This window comes from Anolis sagrei, chromosome X, assembly GCF_037176765.1.
Source record: "Anolis sagrei isolate rAnoSag1 chromosome X, rAnoSag1.mat, whole genome shotgun sequence".
NCBI classification, from domain to species: Eukaryota; Metazoa; Chordata; class Lepidosauria; order Squamata; family Dactyloidae; genus Anolis; species Anolis sagrei.
Window position 1 is genome coordinate 60,150,811 of NC_090034.1, and position 24,429 is coordinate 60,175,239.

General features: G+C 45.3%; 1 protein-coding gene across 2 annotated transcripts in view; it reads right to left on the reverse strand.

The window, feature by feature from the left end:
- STK11 (serine/threonine kinase 11) overlaps positions 1 to 24,429 on the reverse strand; it is an 86,878-nt gene that overhangs the window by 50,297 nt on the left and 12,152 nt on the right. For both annotated transcript variants that reach the window (XM_067473580.1, XM_060784809.2), the window contains exons 3-4: positions 4,973 to 5,056; positions 2,142 to 2,231 (exon numbers count right to left, since the gene is read on the reverse strand). In XM_067473580.1, the coding sequence (XP_067329681.1) occupies positions 2,142 to 2,231; positions 4,973 to 5,056 (174 nt within the window). The remainder of the gene's footprint in view (positions 1 to 2,141; positions 2,232 to 4,972; positions 5,057 to 24,429) is intronic.

Here is a 24,429-nt window from a genome sequence, read left to right on the forward strand (position 1 = left end):
AATCACCTTGTCTCTCTCCTGAGGAATCTGTATAAGGACCAAGTAGCAACAGTAAGAACTGGCCATGGTTCTGGTTCAAGACTGGTTCAAGACTGGGAAAGGCGTACAGCAGGGTTGCATACTCTCACCCAACCTATTCAACTTGTATGCAGAACACATCATGCGATGTGCGGGGCTTGATGAATGCAAGGCTAGGGTGAAAATTGCTGGAAGAAACATTAGCAACTTAGATATGCAGATGATACCACTTTGATGCTGAAAGCGAGGAGCTGAGGAGCCTTCTATTCAAGGTGAAAGAAGAAAGCACAAAAGCTGGGTTGCAGCTAAACATCAAAAAAATCAAGATTATGGCAACAAGAATGATTGACAACTGGGAAATAGAGGGAGAAAATGTGGAGGCAGTGACAGACTTTGTATTTCTAGCTGCAAAGATTACTGCAGATGCAGACTGCAGCCAGGAAATCAGGAGACGCTTCCTTTTTGGGAGGAGAGCAATGTCCAATCTCGATAAAATAGTGAAGAGTAGAGACATCACGCTGGCAACGAAGATCCGCATAGTTAAAGCAATGGTATTCCCCGTAGTCACCTACAGATGTGAGAGCTGGACCATAAGGAAGACTGAGTGAAAATAGATGCTTTTGAACTGTGGTGTTGGAGGAAAGTTCTGAGAGTGCCTTGGACAGCGAGAAGATCCAACCAGTCCATACTTCAGGAAATAAAGCCCAACTGCTCATTGGAGCGAAGGATAGTAGAGGTAAAGATGAAATATTTTGGCCACATCATGAGAAGAAAGGAAAGCTTAGAGAAGACAATGATGCTGGGGAAAGTGGAAGGAAAAAGGAAGAGGGGCCAACCAAGGGCAAGATGGATGGATGGCATCCTTGAAGTGACTGGATTGACCTTGAAGGACCTCTGGGTGGTGACGGCCGACAGGTAGCTCTGGCGTGGGCTGGTCCATGAGGTCACGAAGAGTCGGAGACGACTGAACGAATGAACAAAAAAAAAAAACCCATGTCCTACAGGCAATCCTTCAGGCAGAACCCCTTCATTTCAATAGGATTTACTATGGTAAATACATTTCCACAAAGTCTAGGAATGTATTCCCCACAAATACGGGCTTTGTATTGTATAACACACCGGATCCCAAGGGGCTGGTTGCAGGCCTGACTTCACTGATCTCAGGTACAGGAGAAGAAGGGGAGCACCGTAATTCAGTGCCGAGGCAAAGGCAGTAGGGGGGGCCAAAAGGCTGCCACGAACATAATGTAAAATCAAGAGAGAGAATCCAGAATGGAAGAAAGGAGGAAAATCCCTAAAAGCTGCTGGGAAGCCACCCTGCAATGGTGTGCAAGCCAATGGAAGGGAGCCCAGGAGCCAAATTATGGCTCTGGTAGGAATGGAGTCTTTCGTGGAGAACAAGTTGAACACAAACCAAGAGTGTGATGCAGCAGTTCAAAAAGCCAATGCAATTTTGGGCTGCATCCAATGGAGTCTAGTGTCTAGATTGAGGGAAGTCATGGTGCCCCTCTATTTTGCTTTGGGCAGAAGTCTTTACCTGGATGTCTTACTGTGTCCAATTCTGGGCAAATGAATTCAAAAGAGATAACAACAAGAACAATGAATCTAAGCTGGAATATGTCCAGAGGAAGAGGACGACTAAAATGATCAAAGGTCTGGAAACCATGAACCTTGATAAGGAACATCTGGGTCTGTTGAGCCTTCAGAAGAGAAGGTTGAGAGGAGCCATGTATAAATATGTGAAAGGAGGCCATAAGGAAGGAGCAGGCTTGTTTTCTGCTGCCCTGGAAACTAGGCCTCAATGGAACCATGCTTCACAATACAGGGAAGGAGATTCTGCCAGAACATTATCAGAAAGAACTTCCCGACTCTAAGAAGAATTGTTCAGCAGTGGAACTCTCTGTCTCGGAGTCTGGTGGAAGCTCCTTCCTTGGAAACTTTGAAAAATGAAGCTGGATGGCCATCTATCAAGGGTACTTTGTGCTTTTCCTGCATGGCAGAAAGAAGGGGGTTGGACTAGATGGCCTTTGGGGTCTCTTCCAACTTTAGGATTCTATAATTCTATGGATCTGCCCCAAGACTGAGATGAGGACTGGGAGGACGCCTCCTCCAGGCTTACTTACCCGTGTGCTTGGAAGACCGGAAACTTCTTTTCAGGGACGCTGTCCAACATCTCCTGCATGCCACACACACAGTACTCCATCACCATATACGTGGGAGGCAGAATTAAGGAAGCAAGACTTAGCATCACACAGGGCCTGAGGTCTAAGCCCTCTCTCTCTACGCAAGACTGTATCTCTTTATCCTCTAATAAGTATGAGGAGACAGGGCCTCCTTGGTGGTTGCTCCTACGTTAGTCTTATTTATTTATGTATTTACTTACTTACTTGCTTCATTTATATACTGCTTTTCTCACCCCGGGGAGGGGGGGAGGGACGGGACTCAAAGTGGTTTCCAACATATTCACATCAAAATTTAATGCTTAACATACAGGTAAAAACCTAACATAAAAGCTATAAATTAAACTATTAAACCATATTAAACAGAAAATGTAAACAACATTTAGACATTAAAAAAACATAGAATCAAAAACATATTAATATAAATATTAAAATCACATAATCCAGAAACCGTAGTCCGAGGCCTTTCCAAATATCAATTGCACACAATCTTGTTCGTTTCTTGCACTGCTTACTGCCCAAAGGCTTGGTCCCGCATCCAGGTCTTTGCTTTCTTTCGAGAGACCAAGAGGGAGGGTGCTGATCTAATTTTGTTAAAGGGGCTACCAATGAGAAGGCCCTGTCACTCATCCCCACCAGTCGCGCTTGAGAAGGAGGTGGGGTCAAGAGCAGGGCCTCCCCAGAAGATCTTAAACTCCTAGATGGTTCATAGAGGGAGATACATTCAGACAGGTAAGCTGGGCCCAAACCGTTATAGGCTAAAGCCAGCACACTGAATTGTGCTCGGCAGCAGACTGGCAGCCAGCAGAGCTGGCACAACAGGGGAATTGTATGGTCCCTGTACCCTGCTCTGGTGAGCAATCTGCCTGCCGCCCACTGAACAACTGGAGTTTCCGAACAGTCTTCAAAGCAACCCCATGTGGAATGCATTGCAGTAGTCTATTCAGGGATGTTAACCAGAGCATGGACTACCATGGCCAAGTCCCAATTTCCCAAGGTATGGGCTCAACTGGCACACAAGTTTTAATTGTGCAAAAGCTCCCCTGGCCTGAGGTTCCAGGCTCAGTGATGATGCCAGGAAAACTCCCAGACTGCGAACCTGTGTCTTCAGTGGGAGTGCAACCCTGCCCAACATAGGCTGTAACTCTATGCCCTGTTCGGCCTTATATGGTCACAAGGCACTACAGAAAAAGGAACTCAGCCATTGACAACCAAAGGTGTGCCCCGATCCAAGGAAGCATTCTCATACTGGGCCAGAGTGAAGAGAGTGATCACTCCACTTCTTCACCCAGAATCCACACCACAAGTTTCAAATCCACCAGCGTCTGACCATCCCTCGTCAATGTTAGAATCCCAGTCATCATATTCTGAGGAGGGGAGCAACCATTCCTGAAAAAACTGTATATGCTATGATGACTTAGACAGCATTGCTGCTGACCCTCCAACAGATCAGAACTGACTAAACCAACCCTCACAGTTTCATCAAAATGCAGTTAGAATCCATTATTCTGGATATCTCACTTCTCCACCCACATGCTGTAATTATTCTGTTGGGGGACTTTAACGCCAGACTAGGCTCTTCACCCGTGGCCCTTGCGACCTCTATAGGCCTATGTGGTCCCCCTGCAAGTGGGATCCCCTGTTGGTCTTCTTGTGATACAAAGACCAATGCATCCAGGGCAAAACTTTTATCGTTAACCAACAAATGCAGCCTACTAATCCTAGGGGGCAGAGATCCTAACTACAATATACTGGATTGTGGTTTGGACGATGAGACGACGCTGAATGGTTTTCGTAGTAATGACGATGTTTTTGTATAACGCTGGATTGTGAATTGTTTTTATACTGTGTCTTGAATTTTGTTCTTCCTATGTTGTACACCGCTGTGAGTCGCCCCCAGGCTGAGAACAGCGGTATATAAGCAAAGTAAATAAATAAATAAATAATATAGCAATATTTAAACCTGATATTGTACCATGCTACTGTAACGCCCTCTACATAGGCCTGCCTTTATTAGTGATCCGGAAACTTAAACTAGTGCAAAATGCTGCTGCCCGGCTTCTCGCAGGGGTCCCAGCGAGGTGTCATATCACTCCAATCTTGCAGCAACTGCACTGGTTGCCGACTGACCACCGAATCACTTTCAAAGTGCTGATTCTTACCTTTAAGGCCTTATATGGCCTGGGGCCAGAGTACCTGAAGGACCGCCTCACCCCCTACCAACCCCCAAGATCACTCCGTTCAGACGATCAGAATCTCCTTGAAGTTCCCAATTTTAGGACCTTTCACCTGAAGTCTACTAGGCGTAGAGCATTCACGGTGGTGGCTCCTTACCTGTGGAATGCCTTGCCAGCAGAAACACGAGCTCTCCGAGATTTACTATCTTTTGGTAGAGCTTGTAAATCTTATTTATTTAGGCTGGCATTTGAACCTGGTTGACTGAATTTTTTCTTTGTTTTTAAATGTAATGTATTGCATATGTATGTTGTAAACCGCTCCGAGCCTTTGGGGAGTGGCGTTATATAAATTTGATAAATAAATAACTAAAATAAAGTAAATAACAATATATTGTATGTATAATACAATATAAATAATAATATATTGTATGTACCCTGTAAGCTGCTCTGAGTCCCCTTCGGGGTGAGAAGGGCAGCATATTAATGTCGTAAATAAATAAATAAATAAATAAATACAGGGATTTGGGGGGGGGGGGGGGGTCCTAATTGGATCTCTGTTATAAAGAAACTCGGCCACAGGGCATAAAGAAAGGATATATCTTCTGCTTTTCTTCGTTGTACAACACGTCGACCAACTGAATGACGTTTTTGTGCCGTAACCGACGCAGGAGCTGTATTTCCCTGAAAGACAGAAGAGAAGAAGAGCGGATTAACAGCAAAGCTAAATCAACCGCTCGTCAGTAACAACAACGCAGGACAGCTTCCCACATTTGCGGGTTTCGCTTTTGCAGATTTTATTAATGTGGTCCACCCGGAAATCTATAGGTCTCACTATATGACTTGGTGGCCAACTTCAGCAGGATGGTAATCACAGAGCTGTGCCAGAGGAAGCAAAGATTCCTAGAAGGAATGCTTTCCTTGAGAAGTTGGCCTTTCGGTCACGTTGGAGGACCTAAAGCGGTGTACTCTCAGGTAAGGAAAAATACCATACTGACTTGAGTCTCATGTACACCTCAATTTTCAAAACCTCAAAACCAAAAAAAGTATTTGCTGATGAATGCAATGCACAGTGGCAAAACGTGCCCTCTTTGTAATATGGCGGTTACAGTTGTATTGTTTTATGTTGTTGTTATATTGAGGCCTCGGCCTTTGTAAGCCGCATCGAGTCCTTTGGGAGATGCTAGCGGGGTACAAATAAAGTTTAATAATAATAATAATACAGTTGCTGCCTGCTTAGAAACAAGCGTTGGGACATCAAAGCTTTCAGAAATGGAAAAGAAACCTTGGGGTGCATCTCTGCTGAGAATGAATTCACTGTAACTGCCTTGGTTCAATGCTATGGAGTCATGAGGTATTCCATGCCATAATAATAATAATAATAAACAACTTTATTTATACCCCGCCACCATCTCCCCAAGGGGACTCGGGGCGGCTTACATGAGGCCAAGCCCAACAACACATCAGTAAAAACAAAACAGCAAGCAAATAAAACAGTACAATTAATATAACTCACATATAAACAATAATACACAGAATTTAAAACCTTATGGCCGGGCCAGATGTAATAAATTTAAAAAATTAAAATAAACACTGGGCGTAAACAGAGGTAGGATGTATCTAAGCAGGAGGGTTTTAAAAGGTAATATAGGGAGACCAACCCAACGGGTAGTAAAGCGCTTCTGAGGACAATTGCAGAGAATTAGTCAGAGCAGGGCATTGTTTCCTTATTCAGGAAGGCACACTGGAACAGCCACGTTTTCAGGCTCCTCCTAAAGATTGCCAATGTGGGGGCTTGTCTGATATCCTTGGGGAGTGAGTTCCAGAGTCGGGGGGCCACCACAGAGAAGGCCCTCTCCCTCGTCCCCACCAATCGCGCCTGTGAAGGGGGCGGGGACGGGAGGAAGAGCAGGGCCTCTCTAGATGATCGAAGAGATTGTGTGGGTTCGTACACAGATATGTGGTCATGCAGGAAGGCGAGTCCCAAACCGTTCAGGGCTTTGTAGGTAAGAACCTGCACCTTGAATTAGGACCAGAAAATGAACGGCAGGTAATGGAGTTCCTTAAACAGGGGGGTTGACCGCTCCCTGTAAGTCGCTCCAGTTAGTAACCTGGCTGCCGCCCGTTGTACCAATTGAAATTTCCAAGCCGTCTTCAAGGGCAGCCCCATGTAGAGTGCATGACAGCAATTCAATCTGGAGGAGACTAAGGCGTGGACCACCCTGGCCAGATCTGACTTCATGAGGTACGGTCGCAGCTGGTGCATGAGTTTTGTGTGAAGGCCCTCCTGGCCACCGCCAACGCCTGGGGTTCAAGCATTAGCAATGAGTCTAGGAGGACACCCAAGCTGCGGACCTGAGACTTCAGGGGGAGTGCAACCCCATCAAGCACAGGTTGCCACCCTATACTTACGATCAACCAGGAGGACCTCTGATTTGTCAGAATTGATCCTTAGCTTACTCATCCTCATCCAGACAGCCACAACGGCTAAGCACTCGTGCAATACCCAAGGAGCTTCCTTGGAATTAGGTGGAAAAGAGAAGTAGAGTTGGGCGTCATCGGCGTAGAGATGGCATCCAACTCCAAAACTCTGGATGACCTCTCCCAGCGGTTTCATGTAGATGTTAAAAAGCATGGGGGACAGAATGGAATCTTGCGGGACCCCACAGGTCAAAGGTCAGGGGTCCGAGCAGGTGTCCCCCAGCTTCACCATCTGGGAGCGACCCTCCAGGAAGGAGCAGAGCCACGACAGAGCCGTGCCCCCAAGACCCAAAAGTGCTGATGACTCAACCAAACTAAAAGTCCCATGATGGCATAGCATTGAGGCATGACAATTAAATAAGTTCCAAGTGAAGCTCCTGAAATAGTTTTCTAAGATCTACAGAGACACTCGCTGGAACACCTCAGCAAGCGAGAGTCCAAAAGTGGCAGGCTCAAACCAAGAACCTCAACCAATGGCTGATACCAAATTAGAGACTCCCCCCTGGGCACACAGAGGACTGGGCAACTTGGAAGGCGCTGAACAGACTGCGCTCTGGCACCACGAGATGCAGAGCCAACCTCAAGAAATGGGGCTACAAAGTGGAATCCTCGACATGCGAGTGCAGAGAAGAGCAACCCACTGACCACCTGCTGCAATGCAACCTGAGCCCTGCCACATGCACAATGGAGGACCTTCTTGCAGCAACACCAGAAGCACTCCAAGTGGCCAGATACTGGTCAAAGGACATTTAATCAACTACCAAACTCACAAATTTTGTATTTTGTCTGTTTGTTTGCTTTGTTCTGTTAGAAATGTAATATAATTGACGGGCTGCCCTGACACGACAAATAAAAATAAATAAATTCACTCCTCTGGACCCCAAATGAGAGGGTCACTTTGGATTTCAAATGGTGCAAGCGTGTGCCAAACCTTGTGGGTCTCAGGCGGCCATTTCCCCAGGAACTCTCGCCCCGCTCTCATGCGCACAAAGATTTGCCCCCACCTCCCTTCCCCAAATTGTCCCACAAACTGGAAAACAGGAAGGAGAGTCCCAGGGGAAGAGCTGATCAGAAGGCGAAAGAGGGAGGAAAGCAGAAGCGGAGGAAACAAGAACACCGCTGCCACCACGCCAGCTGCCAAATGCAAGGAAAGCGACGCACCGAGCAAGGGGACAGGATGTTCCTTTGGGCACCTCGGTGTCTTCCTTTTTTAAGGACATGCCTGTCCCCTCCCTCCCTCCCTGAACTCTGCCTCCAAGGACAAAGAAAGCAGCCAGCGCTCCTTCCTCCTGGGAAGATGCTGCGGAAAAACGACTCACAACCTCCAGACATTGTTGTTGTTGTGACATGCCTTTAACTTTATGGTGACCCTAAAAACAAAGAGATCACCAAGAGCCATCAACACTGGATCAGGTCTGGAAGACTTATGCAGCCATGGCTTTTTTGTTGTTATTATTATTACTTTCTTGGGTCCCCGGGTTATTAAAAAAAAGTCAAATTTAACTGTACAAAAAGCACAAGATTGTGGGTGAACTACAACTCCCATCATGCCAGGTTAATCCCCTGAAACTCCATCAGTACTTTAAGTTTGTTATGTTGGACAAGCTTGCTCTGGACGCAAACTTGTTCATTGGTGGGGTTCAGTGTGCTCTCTGGCTGTAGGGTAAACTACAACTTCCACCATGGTAAGACAGTCCCCTCAAACTCATCCAGTAGGTTGAGTTAGACATGGGGGTTCTGTGTGCCAAGTTTGGTCTAGTTCCATCAGTGGAGGTCACCATTTCTCTGGTTGTGGGTGGACTACAACTCCCAGAAAGGAAGGTCAATTCCCCCCTAAATCCCCCCAGTCCACAAATTTCAACATATCAGGTATGTGTGCCTAGTTTGCTGCAGATCCATCAGTGTTTGGGATCACAGTGCTCTCTTAACGTAGCTGAACTACAACTCCCCCAAATCAAGGTGAATTTTCCCCCAAAGACCTCCAGTAATTTTTGCTGGTCATGGTGGCTGTGTATGCCAAGTTTGGTCCAATTCCATCTTTGGTGGAGTTCAGAGTGCTCACTGATTGCAGGTGAACTATAAATTCCAGTACATACAACTCCAAAATGACTAGGCTAATTCCCTTCAAAACCCACCAGTATGCAAATTTGAGCATATCAATTTGAGCATACCAAGTTTGGTCCAAATCCATCATTCTTTGGGTTCATAGTGCGGTCTGGATGTAGGTGAACTACAACTCCATATAAATCCCTTCAAAGACCTCCAGTATTTTTTGTTGCTCATGGGGCTTCTGTGTGCCAAGTTAGTTCCTCGGTCCATCGTTGGAGGAGTTCAGAGTGCTCTTAATTGCAGGTGAACTATATATCCCAGAACCTACAATTCCTATACATCATAGTGAATTCTCCCCAAACCTCTCCAGTATGTTCACTTGCTGATCAATTCCACTGTTTACTGCATGCCATAGAAAATAATAGGAAAGGGTTATGAGAGAGGCAGTGGGCGGGGTCATGCAAATTCCACACCAATGGAGAGAGTAGGAAACACTGGGATGCCTGTGGTGGAGGAAACACGTAAAATCTAGGATGAAAAAGGTCCCCATATGAAAGCCTTCCCTTGGGTGGTGGACAGTATGGTGTTTGTGGAGGACATTAGCAGGGCTTTTGGACATGTTCATTGCACTCGCTATAACCTGCAATGCCACTGGAGGGAGGGCCTTTGGTGTCTTGTGTATAGTGGGAGCTATAGCTGTTTGTGGAAGCAGTTGTGGGAGCTATAGCTGTGTAAGTGGACATCCCAGCCACATGCCCACTTACTTTTTTGCACTTTTATTATGTGTATAGATTGATTATTTAATTATTATTTCCAAAGAATAAACATTATAACACTAACTACTGGTATATAAAGCCACCAATGAACAGTAGTAATTTTACACTTTCCTAATAACCATACAAGATGAGTATCCTCTTTTTGAAAGAAAAACTTCCTGACCCTACACCTGGATATTAGAGCCTTACCATATTTTGTCCTATCAAAGCTCTTAGAAATGTATATACCATATATTCTGGCGTATAAGACTACTTTTTAACCCAAGAAAATCTTCTCAAAAGTCAGGCATTGTCTTATATGAGCGAGTCGTCTTATATGCGGGATAGTCTTATACATGGGAGTTGTCTTATACACGGGAGTAGTCTTATGCATGGGAGTCGTCTTATATGTGGGAGTAGTCTTATACGCCGGGAGTCATCTCATAGAGCGTATAAGATGCTCCATCCATGTTCAACATCTACACAAATGACCAGCCACTGCCAGAAGGGACAGAGAGTTTCATCTATGCTGATGATCGTGCCATTACTGCTCAAGCAGGGAGATTTGAGATGGTAGAACAGAAGCTCTCCGAAGCTCTAGGTGCCCTTACCGCCTATTACAGGGAAAACCAGCTGATCCCTAACCCATCTAAAACACAGACAGGTGCTTTTCACCTTAAGAACAGACAAGCATCCTGAGCCCTGAGGATTACCTGGGAAGGAATCGCACTGGAGCATTGCAGCGCACCCAAATACCTGGGAGTCACGCTGGACCGTGCTCTGACCTACAAGAAGCACTGCCTTAATATCAAGCAAAAAGTGGGTGCTAGAAACAATATCATACGAAAGCTGACTGGCACAACCTGGGGATCACAACCAGACACAGTGAAGACATCTGCCCTTGCGCTATGCTACTCTGCTGCTGAGTATGCATGCCCAGTGTGGAACACATCTCACCACACTAAAACAGTGGATGTGGCTCTTAATGAGACATGCCGCATTATCATGGGGTGTCTGCGCCCTACACCACTGGAAAAATTACACTGCTTAGCCGGCATTGCACCACCTGACATCCGCCGGGAAGTAGCAGCCAATAGTGAAAGGACCAAGGCAGTGACATCTCCAGCTCATCCCATGTTTGGGTATCAGCCAGCACGTCAACGACTTAAATCTAGAAATAGTTTTCTAAGATCTACAGAGACACTCGCTGGAACACTCCAGCAAGCGAGAGTCCAAAAGTGGCAGGCTCAAACCCAGAACCTCAACCAATGGCTGATACCAAATGAGAGACTCCCCCCTGGGCACACAGAGGACTGGGCAACTTGGAAGACGCTGAACAGACTGCGCTCTGACACCACGAGATGCAGAGCCAACCTTAAGAAATGGGGCTACAAAGTGGAATCCACGACATGCGAGTGTGGAGAAAAGCAAACCACAGACCACCTGCTGCAATGCAACCTGAGCCCTGCCACATGCACAACGGAGGACCTCCTTGCGGCAACACCAGAAGCACTCCAAGTGGCCAGATACTGGTCAAGGGACATTTAATCAACTACCAAACTCACAAATTTTGCATTTTGTCTGTTTGTTTGCTTTGTTCTGTTAGAAATGTAATATAATTTGACTGGATGTCCTGACACAACAAATAAATAAATAACCCCTGACAGATGGCCATCCAGCCTCTGTTTAAAAGCTTCCAAAGAAGGAGCCTCCACCACACTTCGGGGCAGAGAGTTCCACTGCTGAATGGCTCTCACAGTCAAGAAGTTCTTCCTCATGTTCAGATGGAATCTCCTCTCTTGTAGTTTAAGCCATTGTTCCGCGTCCTAGTCTCCAAGGAAGCAGAAAACAAGCTTGCTCCCTCCTCCCTGTGGCTTCCTCTCACATATTTATACATGGCTATCATATCTCCTCTCAGCCTTCTCTTCTTCAGGCTAAACATGCCCAGCTCCTTAAGCCGCTCCTCATAGGGCTTGTTCTTCAGACCCTTGATCATTTTAGTCACCCTCCTCTGGACACATTCCAGCTTGTCAATATCTCTCTTCAATTGTGGTGCCCAGAATTGGACACAATATTCCAGGTGTTGTCTAACCAAAGCGGAATAGAGGGGTAGCATGACTTCCCTAGATCTAGACACTATGCTCCTATTGATGCAGGCCAAAATCCCATTGGCTTTTTTTGCCGCCACATCACATTGTTGGCTTATGTTTAACTTGTTGTCCACAAGGACCCTAATATCTTTTTCACACGTACTGCTCTCGAGCCAGGCGTCCCCCATTCTGTATCTTTGCATTTCGTTTTTTCTGCCTAAGTGGAGTATCTTGCATTTGTCCCCGTTGAACTTCATTTTGTTAGTTTTGGCCCATCTCTCTAATCTGTCAAAATCGTTTCCAGGATGAAGAGGAAGCAATGGGAGAGGGCCTTCTCTGTGGTGACCCCCCCAACTCTGGAACTCACTACCCAAGGGTATCAGACAAGCCCCCACATTGGCAGTCTTTAGGAGGAGCCTGAAAACGTGGCTGTTCCAGTTGCCTTCCTGAATAAGGAAACAATGCCCTGCTCTGATTAATTCTCTGCAATTGTCCTCAGAAGCGCTTTACTACCCGTTGGGTTGGTCTCCCTACATTATCTTTTAAAACCCTCCTGCTTAGATACATCCTACCTTATTACATCTGGCCCGGCCATAAGGTTTTAAATTCTCTGTGTTATTGTTTATATGTGAGTTATATTAATTGTACTTGTACTTGTAATTGTACTTTATTTGCTTGCTGTTTTGTTTTTACTGATGTGTTGTTGGGCTTGGCCTCATGTAAGCCGCCCCGAGTCCCCTTGGGGAGATGGTGGCTGGGTATAAATAAAGAATTATTATTATTATTGTTATTATTATTATTATTATTATTATTATTGGGAGAATCACCCTCTGGGTTCGTTCGCTTAACCAATTACAAATCCAAAGACAGCATTGCTTCTTTTTTAAAAAGGCTTGGACATTGCACTGCAACTATAAGCACTAGAGGGAAGTTAAATCTTTCCTTTTTGGAAGAAGGAGGGGGGAAAAGACAGGAAGAGAAAAAAGGCCCAGCCACATAAAAAAAGGACATCTCACCCCAGAAACAAGGGCCTTTCCTCCACAATTACCTAACTAACTCAACGGCTGGGGGTCAATCTATTTAAAGAAAACATTGCTGGGAAATGTGGAAATGATTTCTGCCTTTGGCCATTATCACAGAGATAATGAGATGATAATATGATGAAGACCAGAAGGACAGGACAGGAGGTCTGCAAGGATGTCATGTGGAAGAAAATGGGAAGAGCTTGGCTTCTGCTGCTCCAGAAAGTAGAGAATAATAAACGGGAGCCAGAAAGATAAGAGCAGAGAATCTAGCTAGAAAGGGGAGAGGTTCTTTAGGTGCATGTCTTTCCCTGTCTGGGACTTGGATACACGGCTCTTCCTACTCTATGGTTCCTAATGGATCAGGTTGGAAGAGACCCCCAAGGGCTATCGAATTGCCTTTTTCCGGACAGGAAAACACCATTCAAGGCCTCCCCTCCATCTAGCCCGGTGGTTCCCAAACACTTTTTGACCAAGGAACACTTTGACCAGGGACCACTTGATCAGGGACCACTCTGACCAGGGACCACTCTCTAGCATTAGTACCAAATGGGTTAATAATAACGATAATAACAATTTATTTGTACCCCACTACCATCTCCCCAAGGAACTCGGTGCGGCTTACATGAGGCCGAGCCCAAACACAATACAAGTAATAATCAGTTTTTGGTCAATTTTAGATTCGGTCTGGGGTGCTGATTCAAAAAATTGCATTGGATAGACCATATCAGCTCTAGTTTCTGATACAAAACATATGTCATGGTCAGCAATAGGGAAGGAGTGGAAAGCAGCATGAAAGAAGGGCGACTAAAATGATCAAGGGTCTGGAGAACAAGCCCTATGAGGAGCGGCTTAAGGAGCTGGGCATGTTTAGCCTGAAGAAGAGAAGGCTGAGAGGCGATATGATAGCCATGTATAAATATGTGAGAGGAAGCCACAGGGAGGAGGGAGCAAGCTTGTTTTCTGCTTCCTTGGAGACTAGGACGCGGAACAATGGCTTCAAACTACAAGAGAGTAGATTTCATCTGAACACGAGGAAGAACTTCCTGACTGTGAGAGCCGTTCAGCAGTGGAACTCTCTGCCCCAGAGTGTGGTGGAGGCTCCTTCTTTGGAAGCTTTTAAACAGAGGCTGGATGGCAATCTGTCAGGGGTGATTTGAGTGCAATGTTCCTGCTTCTTGGCAGGGGGTTGGACTGGATGGCCCATGAGGTCTCTTCCAGCTCTTTGAGTCTATGATTCTATGAAAGGAGTGGAAATAAAATAAAATAAAATAAAATAAAGAGGAAGGAGGCTTACAAACCAGATTTTTGTAGTCATGGCCACTGGTGGTCTATGGCCCACAAGTTAAGAACCACTTATCTAGCCACTGATTAAAACCCTTCAACAGACTCCAAGGTAGCAGCATCTCCCAGTTCAGAGAGTTTGTTGTACTATGTTTGTTAAGGAAATAATACCCAGCAAAATGTCCTCAGAATGCACTTTAACTATTCGTTGGATTGCGCTCCCTTCACTTCTTTTAAAACCCTCCTACCAGATATATCCTACCTTGTCCATGCCCAGTGTTTATTTTTAATTTTTTAATTTTAAACTATTACATTTGGCCCGGCCATAGGTCTTTTAATCCATGTGTGTTAATGTTTGGATGTGATTTATATTAATTGTATTGTTTTTGTTTATTGCTTTCTTATTTTATTGATGTGTTGTTGGGCTTGGCCTCATGTAAGCCATTCCGAGTCCCTTGAGGAGATGGTGGCGGGTTATAAATAAAGTTATTGTTATTAGGTTCTTGTGGGTTTTTTCGGGCTATAGAGCCATGTTCTAGAGGCATTTCTCCTGACGTTTCGCCTGCATCTATGGCAAGCATCCTCAGAGGTTGTTATTGTTTTGTGATTTTATTGCTGAAAACCGGCCCGAGTCCCCCGATAGAGGGGAAAAGACTGGTATACAAAATTGCTAAATAAATAAAATAAAGTATTATTATTATTATTTGTTGTTGTTGTTGTACAGACTCCAAGGCAGCATACAAATACAAGCAGCAAACAAGCCTCAAGGGCACAGCCAAATGGACCAGCACATTGTCTCCACGGCAATGTACAGGACAGAGCCATAAAAGGGGAAAACTAGCTGGAGGAGAGGCTGCCAATGGAGCTGTGAATCGCTTCAGCACTGCAACGGAGGTGCACGAGGGATGTAAGGGAGGCTCCAGATGCGTCACTGCGCCTTTCCCCTTGACGACGCAGGGGATGCGGCAGCAAAAACCCCAAGTGCGGTGCGAGCGGAGGGGGGACCTCACGCTTCTGGTCTCCACCAGTCCTCCTAATGATGACACAGCCTGCGTGCATCAACGGAAGGGGGAAAACACCATCTACAAAACAAGCCTCTTGCAGCAGTGCTTGAATAAGGTAGCAACCTTGGGCGTCAGGCTGGATGGCTGAATATAGCTGCTGAGTCACCTGCAATGAGCAAGACTCGCCTCTCTTAGAGCAGAGAAGCCGCTGAAAAGCCACAAATAACTCAGGGACATTGTGCTTGTTTGGGTGACTGTTTCAGACCTGCCACCCACAGGACCTTCTACCGACATTGCCTTGAAAACAGACGTTGTGGCACTATGGGTCAATGCAGCAGTCCATGCACCATGCCACATATATACATGCATACTGTTGGCTCACAGAGTTTCCAGAGGAAAAAAAGACACCATTGCCATCAATAAGTGCTATCATGGTGCCAGTCCCTGACATGCTAGGAAAGCAAAGGACCAGGCAGATGATTATTATTATTATTATTATTATTATTATTAAACTTTATTTGTACCCCGCTAGCATCTCCCGAAGGACTCGATGCGGCTTACAAAGGCCAAGGCCTCAACACACAACATAACAATACAAAACCCAAGGCAAATTAAAAACAATTAAAGCAATATAACAACAAGCAATAAACAATACACTAGGACATAATGAAACTGGGCCTGGCCAGAGTAATGGGTACAAGTGCTGATGTGACAGGTGGTATATAAGGCTTATAGGGCAAGTGCAGTGTGCAGCGTGCGGCAATCTTAGTTTTAATAAAGTGCTTATGGGACTTGCTATTGGAGATTTCCTATTCTGGGAAGGCACATCGGAACAGCCAGGTCTTCAAGTTTTTTCTAAAGACTGCCAGGGTAGGGCCTGTCTAAGATCTTTGGGGAGGGTGTTCCAGAGTCCACCACAGAAAAGGCCCTGTCTCGTGTCCCCACCAACCGCGCTTGCGACGCAGGCGGGATCATGAGCAGGGCCTCTCCAGATGACCAAAGTGAACGCGTGGGTTCGTAGACGGAGATGCGGTCACGCAGGTAGGATGGTCCCAAACCGTTCAGGGCTTTGTAGGTAAGTACCTGCACCTTAAATTGGGCTCGGAAAATAAACGGCAGCCAGTGGAGCTCCTTAAACAGGAGGGTTGACCTCTCTCTGTAAGGCGTACCAGTTAACATCCTGGCCGCTGCTCGTTGGACCAGTTGGAACTTCCGAGCCGTTTTCAAGGGCAGCCCCACGTAGAGCGCATTGCAGTAGTCCAATCTGGAGGTGACCAAGGCATGGTCACCCTTGACTGATGGCAAACTTTGGAGAGGAAGCGAACGGTAAACATTTGATGTCATGACCAAAAGCTGCCTAGGAACATTTCCTAACCTTTTCTGTCATTGCTGCAACACAGAGATATTTGGCAAGACGAGCACAACTCATTCTCTCACAAAAGTTGCCAGCTCATGGTTTTGACTAATTAATAAAGAGATGCTCGGAAGCGATAGATACATTCAGAGCTGCGCAAGAGGACGCAAATTACAGCATTTGGCCTAACCCTCTCTAGGTCTCCTGAGAATCAGTCTCCATTTCCTAGGGAATATCTTGTTTTTGGAGGCATTGCGTACTCAGGCAGGCCTCTCTTCATGGACAGGTTCACCGAGGGATTCGCCCTTTCTGTTTACTGTCATCCCCACGACAACGCAGCAGGAGGCAGGAATCCGTGGTAAGGAGCAGCAAAAAAGGAAAGGGGTGCAGGGAGAAGAAGACAAACAAAGCTTTTCCTCCTCTCCCTCTCCAATGACAAGCATTCCTGCTCATTGGTCGGGAGGGGGGGATGCCAACTCATCCACCAGATATATTTATTTATTTATTTATTTATTTATTTAATGTGGAGTGCTTTTAACCCGCCCTTCTCAACCCCCTAGGAGGGACTCAGGGCGGTTTACAAAAGGCACAATTCGATGCCTAACAATTACAACATACAGTACACTATACAATACACAAATTTACCACATAATATCATAGTTATAACTAATTAAAACCATCAGACAGTATACTAGCAGCAATAAAACATCTTGTGGTCAGTGTTCACCAAATCCAAGTCCATAAACCTTTTAGCATCGTCCTTGTCCTTTCCTACTCTGGTCATTATTGGTTGTCTTTGTCCATCTGCCAGCTACCCGAACGCTTGGTCCCACATCCAGGTTTTTAACTTCTTCCTGAAGGAGAGGAGGGATGTTGATGTCCTAATTTCCCCGGGGAGCAAATTCCACAGGCGAGGGGCCACCACCGAGAAGGCCCTGTCCCTCGTCCCCACCAGTCTCGCTTGTGATAAAGATGGGGCCGAGAGCAGGGCCCCCTCAGCAGATCTTAAACTCCGAGGTGGGACGTAGAAGGAGATACGTTCGGACAGGTACGCTGGGCTGGAGCCGTAAAGGGTTTTGTAGGTCAATACCAGCACTAAAGCCCAGGCCTTCCCCAACCCACAGAGCTTTTTCTTCCACTAGAGGATGACTATATTGACTTGAATAGAATGAAACATCGAATCTAATGTGCACCTCCATTTTCAAAACCCTGAAACCAAACAGAAGTATTTGCTGCTGAATGTCATATGCAAAAAAGCGGCAAAAAGGGTGATCTTTGTAATTTGGCCAATTACAGTTGCTGCCTGCTTAGCAATTCTTCTTTCAAAACAAAACTTTCAGCGATGAAAAATAAAACCTTAGGTGCACCTCTGCTGTAGAATGTTGTTGTTGTTTCACTCAGTCATTTCTGACTCTTTGTGACCTCATGTACCAGCCCACACCAGAGCTCCCTGTCGGCCGTCACCACTCCCAGCTCCTTCATGGTCAATCCAGTCACTTCAAGGATCCCATCCATCCATCTTGCCCTTGGTCGGCCCCTCTTCCGTCATTCTTACCTTTGTAGAATGAATCCACCTTAATGGCATTGGTTCAATGCCATGGCATCTTGGGGGCTATAGTTTTATAAAGTCTAGAGCCTCATCTGCCAAAGAAGGCTGATGCCTCACCAAGCTACAAATCCCAGGATCGCATAGCATTGATATAGAACAATGGTTCTCAACCTGTGGGTCCCCAGATATTTTGGTCTTCAACTCCCAGAAATCCTAACAGTTGGTAAACTGGCTGGGATTTCTGGGAGTTGTAAGCCAAAACACTTGGGGACCCACAGGTTAAGAACCACTGATCTAGAACAACTAATTTAGAGATTATATCTTCCAAATAGGAGCTTTCCTTTTGACTTTGGTTCAGTACTTAGATTACTATAATACATATGGAGCCCCCGATGGCGCAGTGGGTTAAACCCCTGTGCCGGCAGGACTGAAGACCGCCATGTCGCAGGTTCGAATCCGGGGAGAGGCGGGTGAGCTCCCTCTGTCGGCTCCAGCTCCCCAAGCGGGGACATGAGAGAAGCCTCCCACAAGGATGATAGAAACATCAAATCATCCGGGCGTCCCCTGGGCAACGTCCTTGCAGACGGCCAATTCTCTCACACCAGAAGCGACTTGCAAGTCGCTCCTGACACGACAAAAACAAAAACAAAAAAAACCTATAATACATGCATCTAATGATCACCCCACTTTTGGCAAGGTAATTTAGCCCCAAAAGGTGAGCATTAGGTTCGAGAAAATAGGGGTAGCCAGGACTTTGGCAGCCTTGTGTCCAAACACCAGCCCCAATCCTTCATCCTGCTTAGCTTGTATTTATGCCTATACATAATTAAAACGTTGCTTAAATTCAGCACAAAAGGCGGTTTTGCTTGCCCATCATAGCAAGCCCTGGAATGTAAAGAATGGCAAATAATTCCTTGAAATGGCATGTACATGCATGCACACACAAACCTGACCAACACTCTTGTCAGTGAAAAAGTTGAGGCTGCAATCCCACTCCAATCTGTCATCATGATCTGAAGGGGATTCAATGCTCAACAGACACATGGAAGATTGGGTTACTCAATCATTATGTCTTGTATGAATGTATTTCTTAAGGAAATTCCTTTGCTTGAGAAAAGGCAAAGCAGATGTCACTTGAGAAAAGGCCTTCCCAAGAGCGGAGACTGTAACACCTGCATTCGAATGTTTTTATGTCTGTCAATAAAGGCGGCCTTTAAATACAGCCGGTCCTCCACGTCGGAAGGTTCAACTTCTGCGGATTTGATTAAAATGGGGAAAAGGACATCCTCCTGAAACTAACATTTGCAGAGGACTTTCGAAATCAGGCCAAGAGTCACCTCAGATTAAACAAGGTGTGTGTGATGCACAAGCTGATGGCTGTACTTGCGCCTGCAGAAAGAGGTGAGAACTAGCTTCGGCTTCAATAAAATACAAAGATCTCTGTATCTGTGGGGAAGATGGTCCCAGTTGTGTCACAGACATCTATTTGACCAAGTGCCAATGAATCACTTGAAATGAGAGGGCATTTCAACCTGTTAGAATGGGGGAAAACCTAGGGAGTAACAGGTGCAAAAAACGCCTACTACCAACATGTCTATGATAAATTAGATACGCCAGAAGGAGCAAACATGCCAAAGAATGACACAGGACATTACCCATGCTCCAGTCTTTGGCCCAGTATCAGCTATCACAGCCACAGAAATAAAGGCAGCCATACACAAAATGAAGAACGGAAAGGCCACCGGCCCAGATGACATACCAGCTGAAATTAAGGAAATGCTCAAAGACTGTGGAGCTACCTTTACACCATCACTATTCAACAAAATCATAAGAGAAAAATAACCCCCCAAGGACCTGACTATCAGTATAACCATACCAATTGGGAAGGGCAAAGAAAATGTCTGCAACTGCTCAACATACAGCCCAACATGCCTATTGGGCCTTCTCGGTGATTGCTCCCAGCTATGGAACTCCCTTCCTGGTGAGATCAGATCGGCCCCCTCCCTCCTGTCCTTTAGAAGGATGGTAAAAACTTGGCTGTGGGACCAAGCTTTCGGGACAGGGCAATAAAGCAGCAATAGGAAAGATGACCAGGCCAATTAGACTTGATGCGGATGACTAGGATGGATTTAAATGGTGTATTTTAATATTTTGATAAATGTTTTTTAATGTTTATGTATTGTATGTGAATTTGTGTCCCAGCATTGAATGTTTGCCATATATATGCTGTGCTGCGCCCTGAGTCCCCTTCAGGGTGAGAAGGGCGGAATATAAATGTTTTAAATAAATATATAAATAAATAATATTGTGTCATACAATGGAAGTATTTGAAAGAATACTGGACAAAGGCTAAGAAGTTACATAGCCGTTACACCAAATCAGTGTGGCTTTGTCAGAGGGTGTGGCACAATAGATGCAATACATGCTGTCTGGTTATTCATGGAAAAACTTTGGGAAAAGAAGAAGAGACCACTGCACTTTGCATTCCTTAATCTTGAAAAAGCATTTGATCAGGTTCCCCATGACCTGATATGGTGAGCGCTATGGTCACATGGAATACCGGAAGACTATGTAACATGGATAAAGCTACTATATAAACAATACAAGTATGGTCTGCTGCCCTGCAGGGATTTCACCACTCTTCGACATCCCTGTTGGCATGCATAAGGGATCAGCACTCTCCCTATTACTATTCATACTCTGCATGGGCACTACTACAGCAGATTTGCGAATTATGCATCCCTGGACACTCCTATATGCAGATGACATAGCACTTAGCCATCAAAAACCTGCAGCCCTCCAACAACAGCTGCAGACATGGAGTGACAAACTCACTGATTTTTTTTACTGTATTTATACCCTGGTGTTGTAATAGAGCCTGCGAGTAACGATGCTACCAGTAGTGTGGACACTAGAAGGGGAAAACGGGTTACTCGGGAGCAGGAGTCTGATGAGGAGCAACAAAGAAAGAGGATCTGGGATATACTTAATGCTCCCACAGATGGGAAATCATTCTTAGGTTTCTCTGGGGACGATGGGTCAACAAGTGAGGAGGAGGAAGGAAACATCATGGATTGGTAGGGAAGGAAAAGGACTACTCGGGAGCAGGAGTCTGATGAGGAGCAACAAAGGAAGAGGATCCGGGATATACTTACTGCTCCCACAGATGAAGAAAAATTTATGGGTTCCTCTGGGAGCGATGGGTCTGGGAGTGATGAGGATGGGGATGACACATTGGACTGGACTAAGATAAAAGAGGTACAAGATGTATGTGCAGAGCCAACGTCTAGTGACACGTTTGTAGGGTTTTCTGGTAACGGGGATTGGCAGTTGGGAAATACTTCTGAGACTTGGGGGGAATCTAAGTCTTGACAGAAAATGGAGGAGTTGGAGGGCTGGGTGTCGGAGTTCACGTGTGAAGTCAAGAACAGCTGTAAGAGATGATGACGGGGCGGAGGTCAGCTCATCTTCGGATGATGAGGTGTAAGATAAAAGTAGGCTCTGAAATGGAGAATCCTGTGTTGGATCGTGCATTGGGTTCTTGTCGCTGCCTATTTCGTGTTGGTATTGGGTCCTGGATCTACAGGTTACTGCTTCCATTTGTGTGTTTTCGACTTGGCTTGGATTCCCGTGAGTGCTGACTTCTCCCTTCCTTGACTTCAGACCGGTTTGACTACGACGCTGAATACGTGGATTTTGGGACTTTGCTACTTTGAATTCAGCTTGCTTCGACCTTCGTTTGACTACGTTTTCTTCCCTGCGCTCTTGTGTTTGTTAACTGTGTATTTGCTGTGCTATTTTTGGGGAACTTGCGGAGCACTTTGCTTTAATCCGGTTCTTTTCTCCGGATAATCCGGATTATTGCTTCAATTAACTCTTTTGAACCAAGACTGGTTTCTGCTTTTGAGTTTGGCCAGAGACACTGAGTTAAGTATCTCTGAGCCCTTTTTCTTTGCTTAATAAACTTTACTTTGGAACTAATTCTGAGTCTGGCCCTTTAAGGTGTCTGTGTCCCGACACCCTGCCTTTCTCACCTCAAAGGGGACTTAGAGCGATTTACAAAAAAGGACAATTCGATGCCACATATACATCTATACAGAGAATAAGAGTGAAAATGTGTATGTGTGTATGTAGCAGAGGTGTCTACTTACACAGACAGCCTCCCGCCTCCACAATCAGGAGTAGAGAAGCACCGGTGCTGAGAAGTCTCCAAAGGCACTCCCTTCAACTGACATAACAGGTTATAGCAAGCGCTATATACATTTGTGCCCAAATGCTTAGTCCTGCCTCCGCCGCAAGTGTGGTTGGCAGGGACGAGAGACAGGACCTTATCCATGGTGGCTTCTCAGCTCTGGAACTTCCTCCCCAGCAAGAGTAGGTCAGTGCCCTCCCTCCTGTCCTTTAGAAAGAAAACAAAGACGTAGTTGTGGGATCAAGGCTTTGGCTAATAAATAGTGCAGTACAAAGAATAACTAAGGAACATGTGCAATGACAATTCGGAATGGCTATGGTATACGATTTCTGGATCATGGGATTTTAATGTTTACACTAGGATGACTTTATGATTTGCCTGAATGTTTAAATTTTATGTATGTCTTATGTTTAATAGTTTTAATTGATTTTAAGTTCATAGTTATATGTAGCAATTAGTTATGATTTTTTGTGTACTGTATGTTGGCACTGCATTTTTGCCATTAACATGTTGTAAACTGGCTTGAGTCACCCAGGGGTGAGAAAGGCGGTATAGAAACACAGTAATTAAATAAAGAAATAATCTCTGCCAATGTCCACCCCAAACACTACGGCCCACCATCCAAGGAATGCTTTCATTCGGAGAGAATTTCATCCTAGATTTGACATGTTTCCTCCACCACAGGCAGGCATCCCAGGGTTCCTTGTGTGGAATTTGCAAGACCCCGCCCACTGCTTCAGCCTTAACCTTTTCCTACCCTTTTCTACAGCACACAGCAAACAGAGAGAAATTGATCAGCAACTGAACAGACTGGAGAGGTCCAACAGTGGACCGGGACTAAACTTGGCACAGAGAAGCCCCATGATCAACTGAACACACTTCAGGGGTTTGGGGAAAATTACCTTGATTTTGGGAGGTGTAGTTCACCTGCATCCCAAGAAAACTCAACCCAACTGACAACAGATCTGGACCACTCTTTGGTACAAAGACCCAACATGGCCAACTGTAAATGCAGCCGGGTTTGGGGGTGATTGCCTTGGGAATCTGGGAGATTTAGTCCACCCTTATCCAGAGAGCACTGAACCCAGTCATCAACAGATCTGGGCCAAACTTGGCACGCAGATCCAACATGGCCAACTGTGCATAAAGGCCTGGTTTGAGAAGGACTGACCTACAATTCTGGGAATTGTTGTTTACCCATATTGTTATGTACAGGGTGAGGTAGCATAACTTCCTTTTTTAAAAAGCATGCCATTCAGTCGGTTGAAGACGTAGCGGAGTGCTAGTGGTCTCGTTCAAGAGGCGGGAGTATAAAGTTTTGTCCTGACACAGTTCAGTTGCCATCATGCACTGGAACAGTGAGGAGCGTGCTTTTGCCGTCAAGCAGATTTGGAGTGGCCGGCCCATTCTCCAGATTTGGCCCCTTGTGATTTTTTTTATGGGGTTTTTTGAAATCCCATGTTTATGTGAACTGTCCAAGGACCCTACAAGATGTGAAGACCAACATCCAGGAAGAAATTGCCAACATAACGCCTGCTATGCTGGCAAGAGTCATGACAAACGCCATGTTTACTCAGTGTATGGAGAATGGGGGACGTCACCTACCTAATTTGATCTTCAAAACTACGTAAAACAAAACTTTAGGTATGCGCCTACATTATTAAAAAAAAACCTGATTCATACAATGGGTTTTATTAAGTCTTGAAAAAAGGAAGTTATGCTGCCTCACCCTGTATTTTCTAATGCTAGCAATAATACAAAACGAAATCACATTCTGCCTTTTTCCTAATAAATGGTGTTACTAATGAACTAAATGATATTACCTAAGACCCCAAAACAAACTATGCCTTTTTCAAATAACCCGGACACCACCGGGTACCCAAGCTAGTACATACAAGAAAACAAAATATTTATATATTTACACCAAAACGTTAAAAACTTCTCAATCTTAAAACAAATTATTTAAAAAATGGACTTCAACTGAACACACCCAAAACAGAGTATCTGGAATGTGGTCTTCAAACTGGAAAAACAATTCAAATTAATGGACAAGAACTAAAGAAGGCCTAGGGTCACTGGTCCCCATAGATGGCGACACAATGCTAGAGGCACGGTCACAAATAAAAGCAGCCTGGTTGAAATGGTGCAAACTACTGGCATTCTGTGTGACTCAAAAATGCCTGAACAACTCAAGGCTAAAATCTACACTACAGTTGTTCACCCAGTAGCTCTCTACAGAGCAGAGTCCTGGTCAGAAACAAAGAAACATGAACAAGC